The sequence below is a fragment of the Sturnira hondurensis genome, unplaced genomic scaffold, assembly GCF_014824575.4.
Source record: "Sturnira hondurensis isolate 20B ecotype Veracruz unplaced genomic scaffold, ASM1482457v3 Scaffold0014345, whole genome shotgun sequence".
In the NCBI taxonomy this organism is placed as follows: domain Eukaryota; kingdom Metazoa; phylum Chordata; class Mammalia; order Chiroptera; family Phyllostomidae; genus Sturnira; species Sturnira hondurensis.
Window position 1 is genome coordinate 15,364 of NW_028086976.1, and position 14,206 is coordinate 29,569.

At 37.1% G+C, this 14,206-nt stretch overlaps 1 protein-coding gene across 1 annotated transcript; it reads right to left on the bottom strand.

Annotated features, from left to right (window-relative positions):
* Positions 1–13,084: 13,084 nt before the first annotated feature.
* On the bottom strand, positions 13,085–13,570 carry LOC118998548 (nuclear cap-binding protein subunit 2). Its single transcript, XM_037062787.1, has one exon. The coding sequence runs from the start codon at positions 13,568–13,570 to the stop codon at positions 13,085–13,087; it is 486 nt and encodes a 161-aa protein (XP_036918682.1).
* Between the last annotated feature and the right edge of the window lie 636 nt (positions 13,571–14,206).

A 14,206-nucleotide genomic window follows, 5' to 3' on the forward strand; every position in this document is an offset into this window, starting at 1 on the left:
GATATTCCACGCAGCAATATTTTTACTGATACGTCCCCTAGAGCAAGGAACATAAAGGAAAGAATAAACAAATGGGATCTCATCAAAATTAAAAGCTTCTGCATGGCTAAGGAAAACAGTATCAAGATACAAAGAGAAGCAACAGCTTGGGAAAACATATTTGCCAATGATACCTCAGATAAGGGTTTAATCTCCAAAATATACAAAGAACTCATTCGGCTCCACTCAAAGAAGACAAGCAACCCAATCAAAAAATGGGCAGAGGACTTGAACAGACATTTCTCCAAGGAGGACATACAGAGAATCCAGAGACACATGAAAAGATGCTCGATATCACTAGCTATCAGAGAGATGCAAATTAAAACCGCAATGAGATACCACTTAACACCAGTCAGATTGGCTATCATAAACAAAGAAACAAACAACAAGTGCTGGAGAGGTTGTGGGGAAAAGGGGACTCTAGTTCACTGTTGGTGGGATTGCAGACTGGTACAACCACTATGGAAAACAGTATGAAATTTTCTAAGAAAACTAAAAATGAACCTGCCTTTTGACCCAGCAATTCCACTCTTAGGAGTATATCCTAAGAATCCTGAAACACCAATCCAAAAGAACCTATGCACCCCAATGTTCATAGCAGCACAATTCACGATAGCCAAGAGTTGGAAGCAAACTAGATGCCCATCGGTCAATGACTGGATCACAAAACTATGGTACATTTACACAATGGAATTCTATGCTGCAGAAAGGAAGAAGGAACTACTACCCTTTGCAACATCCTGGATGGAACTGGAAAGCATTATGCTGAGTGAAATAAGCCAGGCGGTGAAAGACAAATATCATATGATCTCACCGTTAACAGGATTCTAAACAAGCCAAACAAGCAAGGAAAATACGACCAATGACACTCAAATATGGAACAGGCTGACAGGGTCCAGAGGGGAGAGGGGAGAGAATCATAGGGGGAAAGGGAATGGACTCACATGAACAAGTATAAAGGACCCATGGACAATAACTAAGGGTGGGGGGTGGAAAGGGGAGGGAGGTGGGGAGCATGGGGTGGGGGGCAGGCAGGGTTGGGAATATAAGACAGAAACCTGTACGTGAACAAGAATTAAATAAAAATTATATTAAAAATAAAAAAACACTTAGCAAAGTAGTAATAGAGTGAGCATTCCTCAGCATAATAAAGGCCATACATGGAAGACCTACAGCCAACATCATACTCAATGGACAAAGACCAAAAGCTTTCCCACTAAGATCAGGAACAAGACAAAGATGCCCACTTTCGCCACTCCTATTCAACATAGTACTGGAAGTCCTAGCCACAGCATTCCGATAAGAAAAAGAAATCAAAGGCATCTAAATTTGAAAGGAAGAAGCAAAATTGTCATAATTTGCAGATGACATGATAGTGAACATACAAAATCCTATACACTCCACCAAAAAACTACTCAACCTAATAAGTTAATTTAGCAAAAAATGAGGGACACAAAGTCAATATTCAGAAATTTTTGTACACCGACAATGAAAGATCATAATCAGAAATCAGGAAAAATCCCATATACTATAGCAACAAGAAAAATAAAGTACCTAGGAATAAACCTACCTAAGGAAGTTGAAGACCTGTACTCAGAAAACTACACAACACTGAGAAATAAATTTAAAAAGACACAAACAAATGGAAGAATGTACCATGCTCATGGATTGGAAGAATTAACATCATCAAAATGTCCATACTACCCAAAGCAATTAATAAATTCAATGCAATCCCTCTTGAAGTACCAATGACATATCTCACAGACATAGAACAAACATTTCAGAAATGTATATGGTACCATAAATCACCCCGAATAACTGAAGCAACTTCGAGAAAGAAGAACAAAGTAGTTGGGATCACAATGCCTCATATCAAACTGTATTACAACGCCACTGTAATCAAAACAGCTTGGTACTGGCATAAGAACAGACATGTAGACCAGTGAAAATCAGCATAAAGCACAGAAATAAACCCAAGTCTCTATGGTCAACTAATATTCAACAAAGGGTAAAGAAGTATAAACTGGAATAAACATAGCCTCTTTGACAAATGGTGTTGGGAGATCTGGACAGCTATATGCAAAAAAGAAAGAAAGAAAGAAAGTTGATCACCAGCTTACACCACATACAAAAATAAATTCTAGGTGGATGAAATGCTTAAATATAAGTCATGACACCATTAAAGTCCTTGAGGAAAACATCGGCAGGAAAACCTCAGACATTGCACGCAGCAACATCCTCACTGATATGTCCCCTAAAGCAAGGGGCATAAAGGAAATAATAAATAAATGGAACCTTATCAAATTAAAAAGTTTCTGCATAACTAAAGAAAACAGCATTTCAATGAAAAGAGAACCAACTATATGGGAAACCGTATTTGCCAATGATACCTCAGACAAGGGTTTGATCTCCAAAATATATAAAGAACTCACATGACTCCACTTCAGGAAGAAATGAAATCCAATTTTTAAAAATGGGCAAAAGTCTCAAACAGACACTTCTCCAAGGAGGACACACAGAGGGCCCACAGACACAGGAAAAGATGCTCAGTGTCACTAGCCATCAGAGAGTTGCAAATTAAAACCACAATGAGATACCACTTCACACCAGTCAGAATGGCCATCATAAACAAATCAACAAACAATTGTTGGAGAGTACATGGAGAAAAAGGGACCTTACTGCACTGTTGGTGGGAATGCAGACTGGTACAGCCACTATGGAAAACAGTATGGAATTTCCTCAGGAAACTCAAAATGGATCTGCCTTTCAACCCGGCAATTCCACTCCTGGGATTATATCCTAAGAACCCTGAAATACCAGTCCAAAAGAACCTATGTACCCCAATGTTCATAGCAGTACAATTTACAATATCCAAGTGCTAGAAGCAACCTAAGTGCCCATCAGTGAATGAATGGATCCCCAAACTATGGTACATTTACAGAATGAAATACTATGCAGCAGAGAGGGAGAGAAGGATCTCCCTACCCTTTGCAACTGCATGGGTGGAACTGGAGAGCGTTATGCTAAGTGAAATAAGCCTGGCAGTGAGGGAGAAATACCATGTGATCTCACCTTTAACTGGAATATAATCAACAAAAGAAAAAAGAAAGCAAAATATAACCATAGACATAGAAATTAAGAACAATTTGGCAGTAACCAGAGGGGATGCGAGAGGGAATAATGAGGGGAAGAGTTTTCAGAACTACTATGAGGGACACATGGACAAAACAGGGGTTGGGGAAGTTGGAAGCAAAGTGGAAAGGTATGTTTGGCTGGGGTTGGAGGGAGCAGTTGGGGGAAAATGCAGACAACTGTAATTGAACGACAGTAAAATAATTATTTAAAAAGATATTGTTTGCTAAGTTTCTTCACTGAAAAGTTATTATTTTTTCTTGTTTTACTAATAGATATCTGGTAGGGAAATACCGAGACTGTATAAATATCTTTTTACCCCTCAAATTTTCATCCACTAATTTAACATCTACTGATGATTCCTGCCTATTTCAATTATTATCAGGATGGTGGCCAAATCTTTTTTCTAATTTCACCAGGTTTCCTATATTTATTATTACAGTAGAGATGAGCTTTCCTTTCTCTTCCATATGTTTACTTCTATCAGTGTGGACTTACAGATTTTTATAATGCGTTTATATTATTATGGTTTTTTCTTTTAATGCTCAAATTTTCCAGATTTGGCCAGTGGAAGTCTCTTCATGCTGGTTCTTGTACTAGTTTGACATGCCCCCATCTTTCATTGAGTACTTTATTACTTTCTTTAGTAAAAAAGCAAAATATTCCTGGGTCATCATTTACTTCTCTTGACCTGGTGGTGCTGGAAACAACTATTCCTCAAAGAACCCTGTTCCTTTTAGTGGAGAATGGAATTTAGAAACCAAGATCTTACTGTGCTCATAGTCTATAGAACCTCTCAGAAAACAAAGCTACAAAATGTACATATATGCTCCTACAAATGTATGTATATGTGCATATACATATATGCATAAAAGAATACTCACATACATCTAAATCTACTTATGTATCTGTCTCTCTCCATATCTGTATCTGTTTTAAAACCAGTGAATTCATACTGATTCTCCATTACCAGTTCAACACCACAGGATTTGTCCTTTTCTGTAGTTTAAGTCACTTCACCAACAGTGAGAAACCTACCAATATTCACAATATATTCTTTTCACTTCTTAATCTACTATAATCTGATTTTGGTTCTACAAATTCACCAATACTATTCTTGCCAAACCTCAATTTTTTTTATAATTGCTAAAACAAGGGCTACTCTGCTCCAAGTCTTCTTTGTCTCCTCCGTGTCTGAATTTGCTGAAAACTCTCCTTGAAACTTCCCACTTCCTTAGTGACATAGGAAGAATAATGTTCTCCAAAGATATCCACCTTCTAAATCCTGGAATTTATTATTTTTATCTTATGTGAAAAAAGACTTTGCAGATGTGACTGATGGAGAGATTACCCCATATTATTCAGGTGGACCCAATGTAATTACAATGGTATTTATAAGAGGGAGTTGGGAGAGCAGTGAGAGAACTTGTGACAACAGAGGCAGAGACAGTGAAGGAGATGTAACAACACTGTGCAGCTGGCTTTGAAGATGAATGAAGCAGCCATTAGCCAAGGCATGGTGCTGGCCTATAGATGGTGGCAAATGTGAGCAAATGGATTATTCCCTAGAGCCTACAAAAAGAACCAGCCCCGTTGACACCCTGACTTTAGTTCAATGAAACAGATGTTTTTTATTTCTAACATACAGACTTATAAGATGAGAAATGTTGATTGTTTTAAACCTCTAAGTTTGTGGCAATTTGACACAGCAGCAATGAAAAACAAACACACTTGGCTCCATGATACTGTGTTGTCCTGCTTCTCCTGCCCCTCTGGCTGCTCCACTTTCTTTCTTCCAGGGCTTCCCTTCTCCTCTGCCACTCAAATGTTGATGTTCCACAGGGTTCTGTCCTCAGCCCATGTCTCACCTCACTCTGGACTCTTTTCCTAGGTGCATATACATCTTGTCATAATTCCAATATGTATCTCATGATTTCTACATCTGTCTTCAGTCATTAACTCTCTTCTTAGCTCATCTGCTTCATATCCATTTGTCTATTTACCCATTCCACCCAGTTGTTCCACAGACTCATCAAACTCAACATGTCCAAAATTTATCTCATTATTCTTCTCCCATATTTCTCTATCTCCATTAATCCCACATATTCTGCTCCTCCTTCTGCATTCCCTAACCTAGTTAGTGGCACCTCCATTCGCAAGTGTGTCTATTAGACTGTGGGCTTCTTTAAGACAGAGTTTAACCAGACACCTGACTCTTCTTTATCTTTTAATTCTTTTGTCATAAAAGTTTCATTCAGCTTTCCAAATCTCTCTCATATTATGTGCTCTCTTTGTGATCTTGTGCTTAACATTTTGAATTGTTTCTGAACAACTCTACAACTTCAGTCCCAAACCTTTTGAATTTATTCTTCCTGTAGCTACCTGAGTAATTTTTCTAAAATACAAATTTCACTGGGCCATTCCTTATTTAAAACCATTCAAAGATTGCTTATAGATTACGGATAATGTCCAACTTCTTGGAATGTCATATAGAGTCATTTGTGACCTATCCTCAGACTTCTTCATCAGTCTCTTCATTCTACTTCACACTCAGCCTAGGTACATACAATATTATACATTCTTTGAAGTTACTCTACTCCCTTTGGCTTCTGTGCCGTTGTGCATGGTGTACTATTTTCCTTTTTTAAAATTTTATTTATCATGTAGTTTACATTCAATATTATTTTGTATTAGTTTCAGGTGTATAGCATAGTGGTTAGAGAACCATATATTTCACATAGTGATCCCTCTTATATTTCAAGTACTCACTTGGCACCATACATAGTTATTACAAGCCATATTTCTGAAATGTCTTTCTCCTGAATAAATTCTACTCTGCTTTCAAGACATCTTTCCCCGACTACCATCATTCCACTTCCACTACCTATTAGGATCCTATCCTACATGCTCTGTGGCAGCTTGTATGTATCATAGCTAGATACTTTATAACTATCTGTTCATTTATGTTTCCCTTATTAGACTGTGGGCTCCTCTGAGGAGAAGGGCTCAAGATACACTGAAAAAATAAACTCTAGTATAACGAGTTTGATTTACATAAGACACAAATGAAAACCAACCTAGGCCCTGGCTAGTGTACCTCAGTGGATTGAGCACAGGCCTGTGAACCAAAGCATCACCGGTTTGATTCCCAGCTGGGGCACATGCCTGGGTTGCAGGCCATATCCCCAGTATGGGTGTGCTAGAGGCAACCGTGCATTGATGTTATAAAAGAAAAAAACCTAATTGCTTTGTAGTCACAGGCTTCTCCCTTATATTATTGTATATGTATACATTGGCAATTTCTTAAAATAAAAATAAGATTTATATGTTAATCATCATATGCTTTGATATATTTGCTAATCCTCTTATTTTGTCTATCTGGACTCAATTTTCACTCCCTGAAAGTTATACTTCCTCAGGAAAAATAAAGTCCCTTCTAAATAAGTACCTTCTGTGAACTGGTAAGTAATTTTCTACAGTTGCACATAACTGAGTTTTTAATTCTTTCTTGCAAACTTATCAGGAATGAGATAATCTAAAAGTTGAAAAATATCTTCATAAGCCTCATTTTCCAGTGCTTCCTAACCCTGATAGTTCATCTGTCGACACCTATAAATATAGATTTTCAGGCCCCACACAGAGGTACAATACAGTACAATCTGAGATCAGTATTTCTAAAATTTTCCTAAATTAGTTCAGATGAACAGCCAGGGTTTAAAACTTTTGATTGGATCTAATCATTCTGCCAATGCTTGAATACCCTGTATAACAGAATAGCACATGCAATGCTTTTGAAACTTTAATGTGGAGTTTCATTTTGTAGGTCTGGTTAAAGGGTGATACTGTGCATTTTCAGGAAACTCTCTTATTATATAATAATACATTCATTGGGTATTACACAGAAACATTGATGTTTCTCTCCCTCTTTCTCCCTCACTTTCCCTCTCTCTAAAAATAAATAAATAAAAGCTCTAAATTGTTTTAACATAATGCTTTAAAAACACTTAACAGGGTTTCCGGACATTATAAGTGCTCAGTACATGGTAGGTGGTAGATATTTTTAAAAATACTTGATTATGAAATATTTCAAATACACATAAAGTAGAGAGGATAGTGTAAGTGAACCCCCATGTATTCATAACCTAGTTTCAACAATTATCAGCACATGGTCAATCATGTTTGATCTGTATATTAACTCAGCTCTCCATCTTCCAGATTATTTTAAAGCAAATCCTATTTACTATATTATTTCCTCTGTGTGCATCTCTAAAAAATAAGGTGCCTCTTTCTTTTTCTCTTTCTCTCTCTCTCACCATAAACACTAAGACATTATTTTCACCTATTTTTTACACTAAATCCTTAATATAATCAAATATCCAATCAGCATTCACATATTTTTAATTGTTTCATAAACATCTTTTTGAAGTTGGCTTGTTAAAATCAGGATGGGGTGAAGATTGTATTATTATTATTATTATTATTATTATTATTATGGTTTTTGTCATACAAATCTTTATCCTGGACCTCCAGTGATGGGGAGCTTGCCAGTTCCCATGGCAGCTCATTTTGTCTTTGGATAGCATGACTACAAGATTTCTATTCAGCTTCTTTATGCTGAACTTCTGCCATCCTGTATCTTTCATTCATTGGGTATTACACCGAACAAATCTGCCCCCTGTACACCATGACAGCTGGTATTGGTTTACTGTGGCTGCTGTAACAAAGTACCACAGACTGAGTGATTTAAAACAACATAAATTTATTGTCTCACAGTTCTGATGGCTACAAGTCTGAAATCAAGGTTTTAATAGGGCTATGTTTCATTTGAAGTCTCTAGGGGAGAACCCTTCCTTACCTCTTCTAGCTTCTGGGGGTTCCTGTTCCTTGGCTTGTGGCAGCACAATATCAATCTCTGTCCCTGTCTTCACATGGCAGTCTTTTCTCTTTGTGACCATATTTCCCTTTTCTTATAAGAGCACCAATCATTGTGGATTAAGGGCCCACCTTACACCTGTATGACCTCATCTCAACTAATTGCATCTGCAAAGACTCCATACTCAAATAAGGTCACATTCTGATGTTCCAGGAGTTAGGACTTCAACATATATTTTGGGGGGAACACAATTCAACCTATAGCGCAATACTTCAAATGTTTCAAGAAAACCATGAAATCCCTTATAGGTTTCCTTATCCTGGTTAAACCTTTCCTGTTTCTTCAACCATTTTTGAAGTTTGGCTTCATTTTTTCCAAACCACTGGCTTTTATCAAATAATCCAAATTAACTTACTGGTTGAAATGTTGTTCAGGTGTATTCTGACTGTACAGAACAAACCCAAACTCTCTCTTCTCTGGTTTCACATACTCTCCTCTATCACTGTGGTCTATGTTTGAATTAGTACATTTTCTCTATCTCCCCCCATCTCAGACCAAGTTAGATGTCTCCCATTTCTATTCTTTTGTTTTACTTTTATCATTTTACTTACCACGCTATTTAATTATTGTTTGCATAAAGAAAATAATAAGGGTGTTATAAGTCAGTTCAATGAGCTGATAGTGTGTTATAGTCACAAAATAGCTGATTCATCAAACACTAACTGGGTTCCTATTCTGTTCCGGGCACTGTACTATTATGATGGATACAATCTTGAATAAAACACAATCACTGCCCTGTGGAAGCTCATAGTCTAATGAAGGATACAGGCATACAAACAGAAAAAAATATGACAGGACAAGTGCTGTAATCAAGTCAAGTTCAGGATACATTGAAAACACAGAAAAGGGGCATCTAACCCAGTCAAGAATAGAGTGTTAGCTTAAAGGAAACCTTCCTTGAGGAGAGGATGCCTGAACTGAATTTGAGAGGATGACAAGTAGTCAGCCAGGCAAAGCAGGAGAAGTAAATAGTGGAGGGATAGGCTTCAAAGCAGAGGCTGCAGCATGAGCAAAAGAATAGAAGTGTTTGGAGAAATGTAAGGCTGCAAGCATTTTGGTATTGCTAAAACATTAACTATGAGTGAGACATGAAGCTGGGAGATGAAGCTGGCAAACTTGAGGAACTGTGCATGTTCCTGACAAAGCTTGAACTCCATCTTGTAGGTAATGGGGTATTACATGATCATGTTTGCACTTTGAAAAGCTAGTTCTGGTGGCTGTGTGGAGATATGGATAAGGTGAAAACTAGAAGCAGAGAGGTCAGCTAAGAGTTGGTTACAGCTACTAGGTATATGATGAATGGAGAAATATTTGAGAAGTAAAATAAAGATTGGGTCAGTGTATAGCTATGAGGGGAGTAAGATAAAGTAAGGAGGCAAAATGACTAGTAGATTACTGATGTGGGGGTGACTAGGTAATGGTATCTTTTGAGACAAGGAATATAACAAAAAGAACAGGTTTGGGGAGGGAAAGATAATGAATTTGGTTTTGGATATGTTAAATTTCAGGTACCTGTAGGATTTTTCAGGTTTGGAGTAAAGTTATGGCCTGGGGATAGAGCTTTTGATGTAATCAGAGTGGAGCTTAAAAAATAGAGGCAATAGACTGTATGGGACCATCTGAGAGAATTTGAAAAGTGGGAAGAACCAAGGACTTAGGATAGAATCTTGGTCAACAAACACATCTTGATATGGAGGAGGATCACATGAAGGGCAAAATAAGAATAGTTATAGAGGGGAACTGGGAAAGTGTGGTGTCATGGAATCAAACAAAAAAGAGCAGCAGTATTGAATAGCACGGAAAAGTCAGTAATATAAGGGTTTCAGGAGAGACCTTGTTTAATGCTTTGCTAAAATCTAAAAAAAAATCAAAATTCTACTCTTATTGTCTTGTTTTCTTTATCAATTAACATCATCAAAGAAAGAGTGGTTCAAAGAATGCCAAGGTACTCCTCCAGAAACCTCCTGTCATAAGAAGCAAATTTTAATCTCATGGCTATTAAATTCTTTCTTATTTTAGGGAATTTGCAAAGGGAAGATGCTAAAAAATTGGTAAACTCCATTGCTGTAATTTAGTAAACTAAATTGGTCAGAATTCCATGCCAGATGCCCTTCTTTCTCCTAGAGAGTAAAGATAAATATGGCTAGGTTGCATTAGATGAGGAGAGTTGTGATCCTGGACAGCAAGGCAAAAATGAGAATATACTTGAGATGCTTGCTTGGGGGAGGGAGGGCTCAGATATGTTGTATGTAGTCAGTGGGATAATTTCCTGAGAAAAAAGGAAACTCATAGGTTTTGACCTAGTGGCCTGACTGAAGGTAAGGGAAGGAGACAATAGAGTACCATGATTAATGGCACCAACTTTGACATAGACTCCCTTACTTTGTTTCCCAGCTCTGACACTTACTAGTTGGTGGCCTTTCCTAACCAATAATCACTTATCTCACCTAGGTAATGGGCACAGCATTTTTAAGAGTAAAGGAGATTGTGATTTAAAGCCTCTAGCAAAGTGCACAGCACCTAGTAGTCCTCCATAAGAATCAGCATCCCCTTTCCTCCCCTGCCCAAGAAAGGTTCTTATTGAGTAGGGAGAATGAACTCAGGTCACAGGGTGAAGGAGTCAGGAGTTAAAAGGTGATTTTATCTAACTTTTCAGATGAAAAGTCATGAACTATATTGAGGTATGCTTGAGTTCAAAAGGGACCAGTTTAAATCCTTTACATGAGGATGAAATTAAGAAAAAATATGGGATGGGAGTAAAAGGCAGAAAACTGTGCTTGAACAATTAAAATTTTAAAAAATTCAAAAGAAATACTTGGTATCACATTGTGGTTTTAATTTGCATCTCTCTAATAGCTAGTGATATCGAGCATCTTTTCATGTGTCTCTGGATTCTCTGTATGTCCTCCTTGGAGAAATGTCTGTTCAAGTCTTCTGCCCATTTTTTGATTGGGTTGCATGTCTTCTTTGAGTGGAGCCGAATGAGTTCTTTGTATATTTTGGAGATTAAACCCTTATCTGAAGTATCATTGGCAAATATGTTTTCCCAAGCTGTTGCTTCTCTTTTTATCTTGATACTGTTTTCCTTAGCCATGCAGAAGCTTTTAATTTTGATGAGATCCCATTTGTTTATTCTTTCCTTTATGTCCCTTGCTCTAGGGGACGTATCTGTAAAAATATTGCTGCGTGGAATATCTGAGATTTTCTTGCCAAGGCTCTCCTCTAGGGTTTTAATGGTTTCACGGCTTATATTTAAGTCTTTTATCCACCTTGAATTTATTTTGGTGTATGGTGTAAGTTGGTGCTCAAGTTTCATTTTTTTGCATGTAGCTGTCCAGTTCTCCCAACACCATTTGTTGAAAAGGCTGTCTTTACTCCATTTTATGTTATTGCCCCCTTTGTCGAATATTAATTGACTGTAGAGAGTTGGGTTTATTTCTGGGCTCTCTGTTCTATTCCATTGGTCNGGTGGAAATGGGAGGGAGGGGGGAGGATGGGGGGTGGGATGGGATGGGAGTAATAGACAGAAAACTATACTTGAAAAATAATTAAATAAAAAAATTGGAAAAAAACCCCAAAAATCTATGGTACATTTACACAATGGAATTCTATGCTGCAGAAAGGAAGAAGGAACTACTACCCTTTGCAACATGATGGATGGAACTGGAAAGCATTATGCTGAGTGAAATAATCCAGGCGGTGAAAGACAAATACCATGTGATATCACCGTTAACAGGGATCTAAACAAAAGAAACAAGCAAGGAAAATGCGACCAATGACACTCAAATAAAGAACAGGCTGACAGGGTCCAAAGGGGAGAGGGGAGAGAATCATAGGGGAAAAGGGAATGGACTCACATGAACAAGTATAAAAGGCACATGGACAATAACTAAGGGTGGGGGGTGGAAAGGGGAGGGAGGCGGGGAGCATGGGGTGGGGGGCGGGCAGGGTTGGGAATATAAGACAGAAACCTGTACTTGAACAAGAATTAAATAAAAATTATATTTAAAAAAAAAAGAAATACTTGGTATCAGAGTGTATTCAGCTGTATGTTAATGAATTGGCTTAAACAATATGCATTATCTTACATAATAGGACATCCAGACATAGTGTGTGCTGTAAGGTTAGCTGATTCAACAGCTGGATAATTTCATGAAGGACACAGTTTCCTAACCTATGTTATGTAACAATAGAAAAGGTAAGTATTGTAAAGTGTATTAGGACAGAGAGACCTGTAAATGGGGGTGTAAATGAGCTAAGACCTTATCTATTAAAGCAGGAAGTCAACAGCTGATGTTTAAAATAAAAATAAATAGTACAGAGAGTCATGTTATTTAGAAATTTGGAAGAACTACTAGGAAAGAAGCAAACAAAAAAAACTATCAAAAAGAAAAGAAAAGTTATTGCCCAGGAAATAAGTCTAAGGTAGGATGAGGTGGGGCAGGAGGAAATTTGCTTTCATTATAAACTTCTGTAATTGTTCATGTTTTAAAATAATGTGCTTTATTCCTTTGATTTTTTAAAATTTAAGTCTACATGATTCTTTTTAAAATTTGTTTGATTGTTGTTCAATTTTAACAAAATTTGCCATTTATTTGACTTTATTTCATGCAAGCTCTAAAAATTGGTCATTTTCGAGTCCTAGGAACATGGTCATAAAATGCAAGTGATGTCTTTCTGAAAGTGAGTTTGTGCTCTAGATGACTCAGATATTACCTATCTAATTTGTTCCTGAATACAATTTTACTTTTAATGACCTGATAGTCAAACTGGTAATCTGACAACCAGCTTCAAAAATACAAGAAAAAAAAACATTTGTGTTTGTATAATTTAATAATTTATCAGAGAGGAAATATATCAAAAGAGTTTCTGGTCAGCAAATGAAGTACTTTAAACTTGTTATAAGATGATGTGTTATTTGCTTACCTGGAGTTTTTCTTTAAAACACTTTTTTGAGGGGCTAGAGCTGAAGGTTTTTCACTAAGGGGTTCCTCTCTTATCATGGGCCTCAGCTTCTTTTCCAAAGTCTCCTCTACCAGCATGAAAGTCTTCATGAAACTCATCTCTTACCTGGCCCTCAGATTGGCCACAGCCATACTGTCTGCCCTTTCTAAAACCTAGATCCCAATCTCTGTGGATGATATAGTCATCTAAGATGGTTCCATTTAGGAACAACATGACATTTTCAGCATCAGTTCTGTTGTGGTATTCTACAAAACAGAAACCACATGCCATTTTCTTTATTTTATCTAAGCCCATAAATACATTCCTGACATTGCCACATCTACTAATGAGCTCAAATATTTGTTCATCGGTTGTAGAAAAGGAAAGATTCCCCACATACGGAGTGCAGCTTTCTTTCAGTATTTTTTCATGCTCTTTGTTATCACCACTGAAATGCTGGTACCGATCCTCACTCAGCTCCAGGTAAGAGTCACTGCACAGAATTCTCAAGTCCTTTGACATGATGTCCAACAAGCTCTGTGAGGGCAGCAGGTCATGATCTAGCTGGCAACAGTGACACCAACAAAATCCTAAATTATTTTTTTAAAGTAATGGTACAAAAAAGGAAGAAGAAATAGAAACCTGTGGATATTTAAGAGGTTTGTGCCAACATGCACTGACACCTCAGTTCTTGACCAGGAGTATCATGTCAAGGCAAACCCCAAATATAAAGTTCCAGGTCCCAAGAACATGGTCATGAAATCAGGAAGTCTTCCTGGAAAGGAAGTTATGCTGTCTTTGGTTGACTCAGATCTTACATACCTAATTGATTATCAAAGAATATATTTAATAACAGTATGCTCTTGAAAAGTATGGCATAAAATACTAAAAATAAATTTAATTTTCATGGACAATGAGTACTACTATCATTTTTGATCAAGGACTAAACATCAGATAGGTCACACATATAACCAAGGTTAAAGTAGAAATACATTTGTGACATACTCTCTCATAATTTAAAATAATAAATTTGTGATTCATATCTATAGTATGAGAATAAACATATTGTAGTTAGATAAGACACAGTCCCAATATATATTATCAAGTATACAAATAGCTTTATAAAAATGAAAACTCTCTTGCATCATAAATTTAACT

Coding starts and splice junctions, on each gene's coding strand:
- LOC118998548 (XM_037062787.1), bottom strand. CDS start 13,570: ATGTCAAAGGACTTGAGAATTCTGTGCAGTGACTCTTACCTGGAGCTG.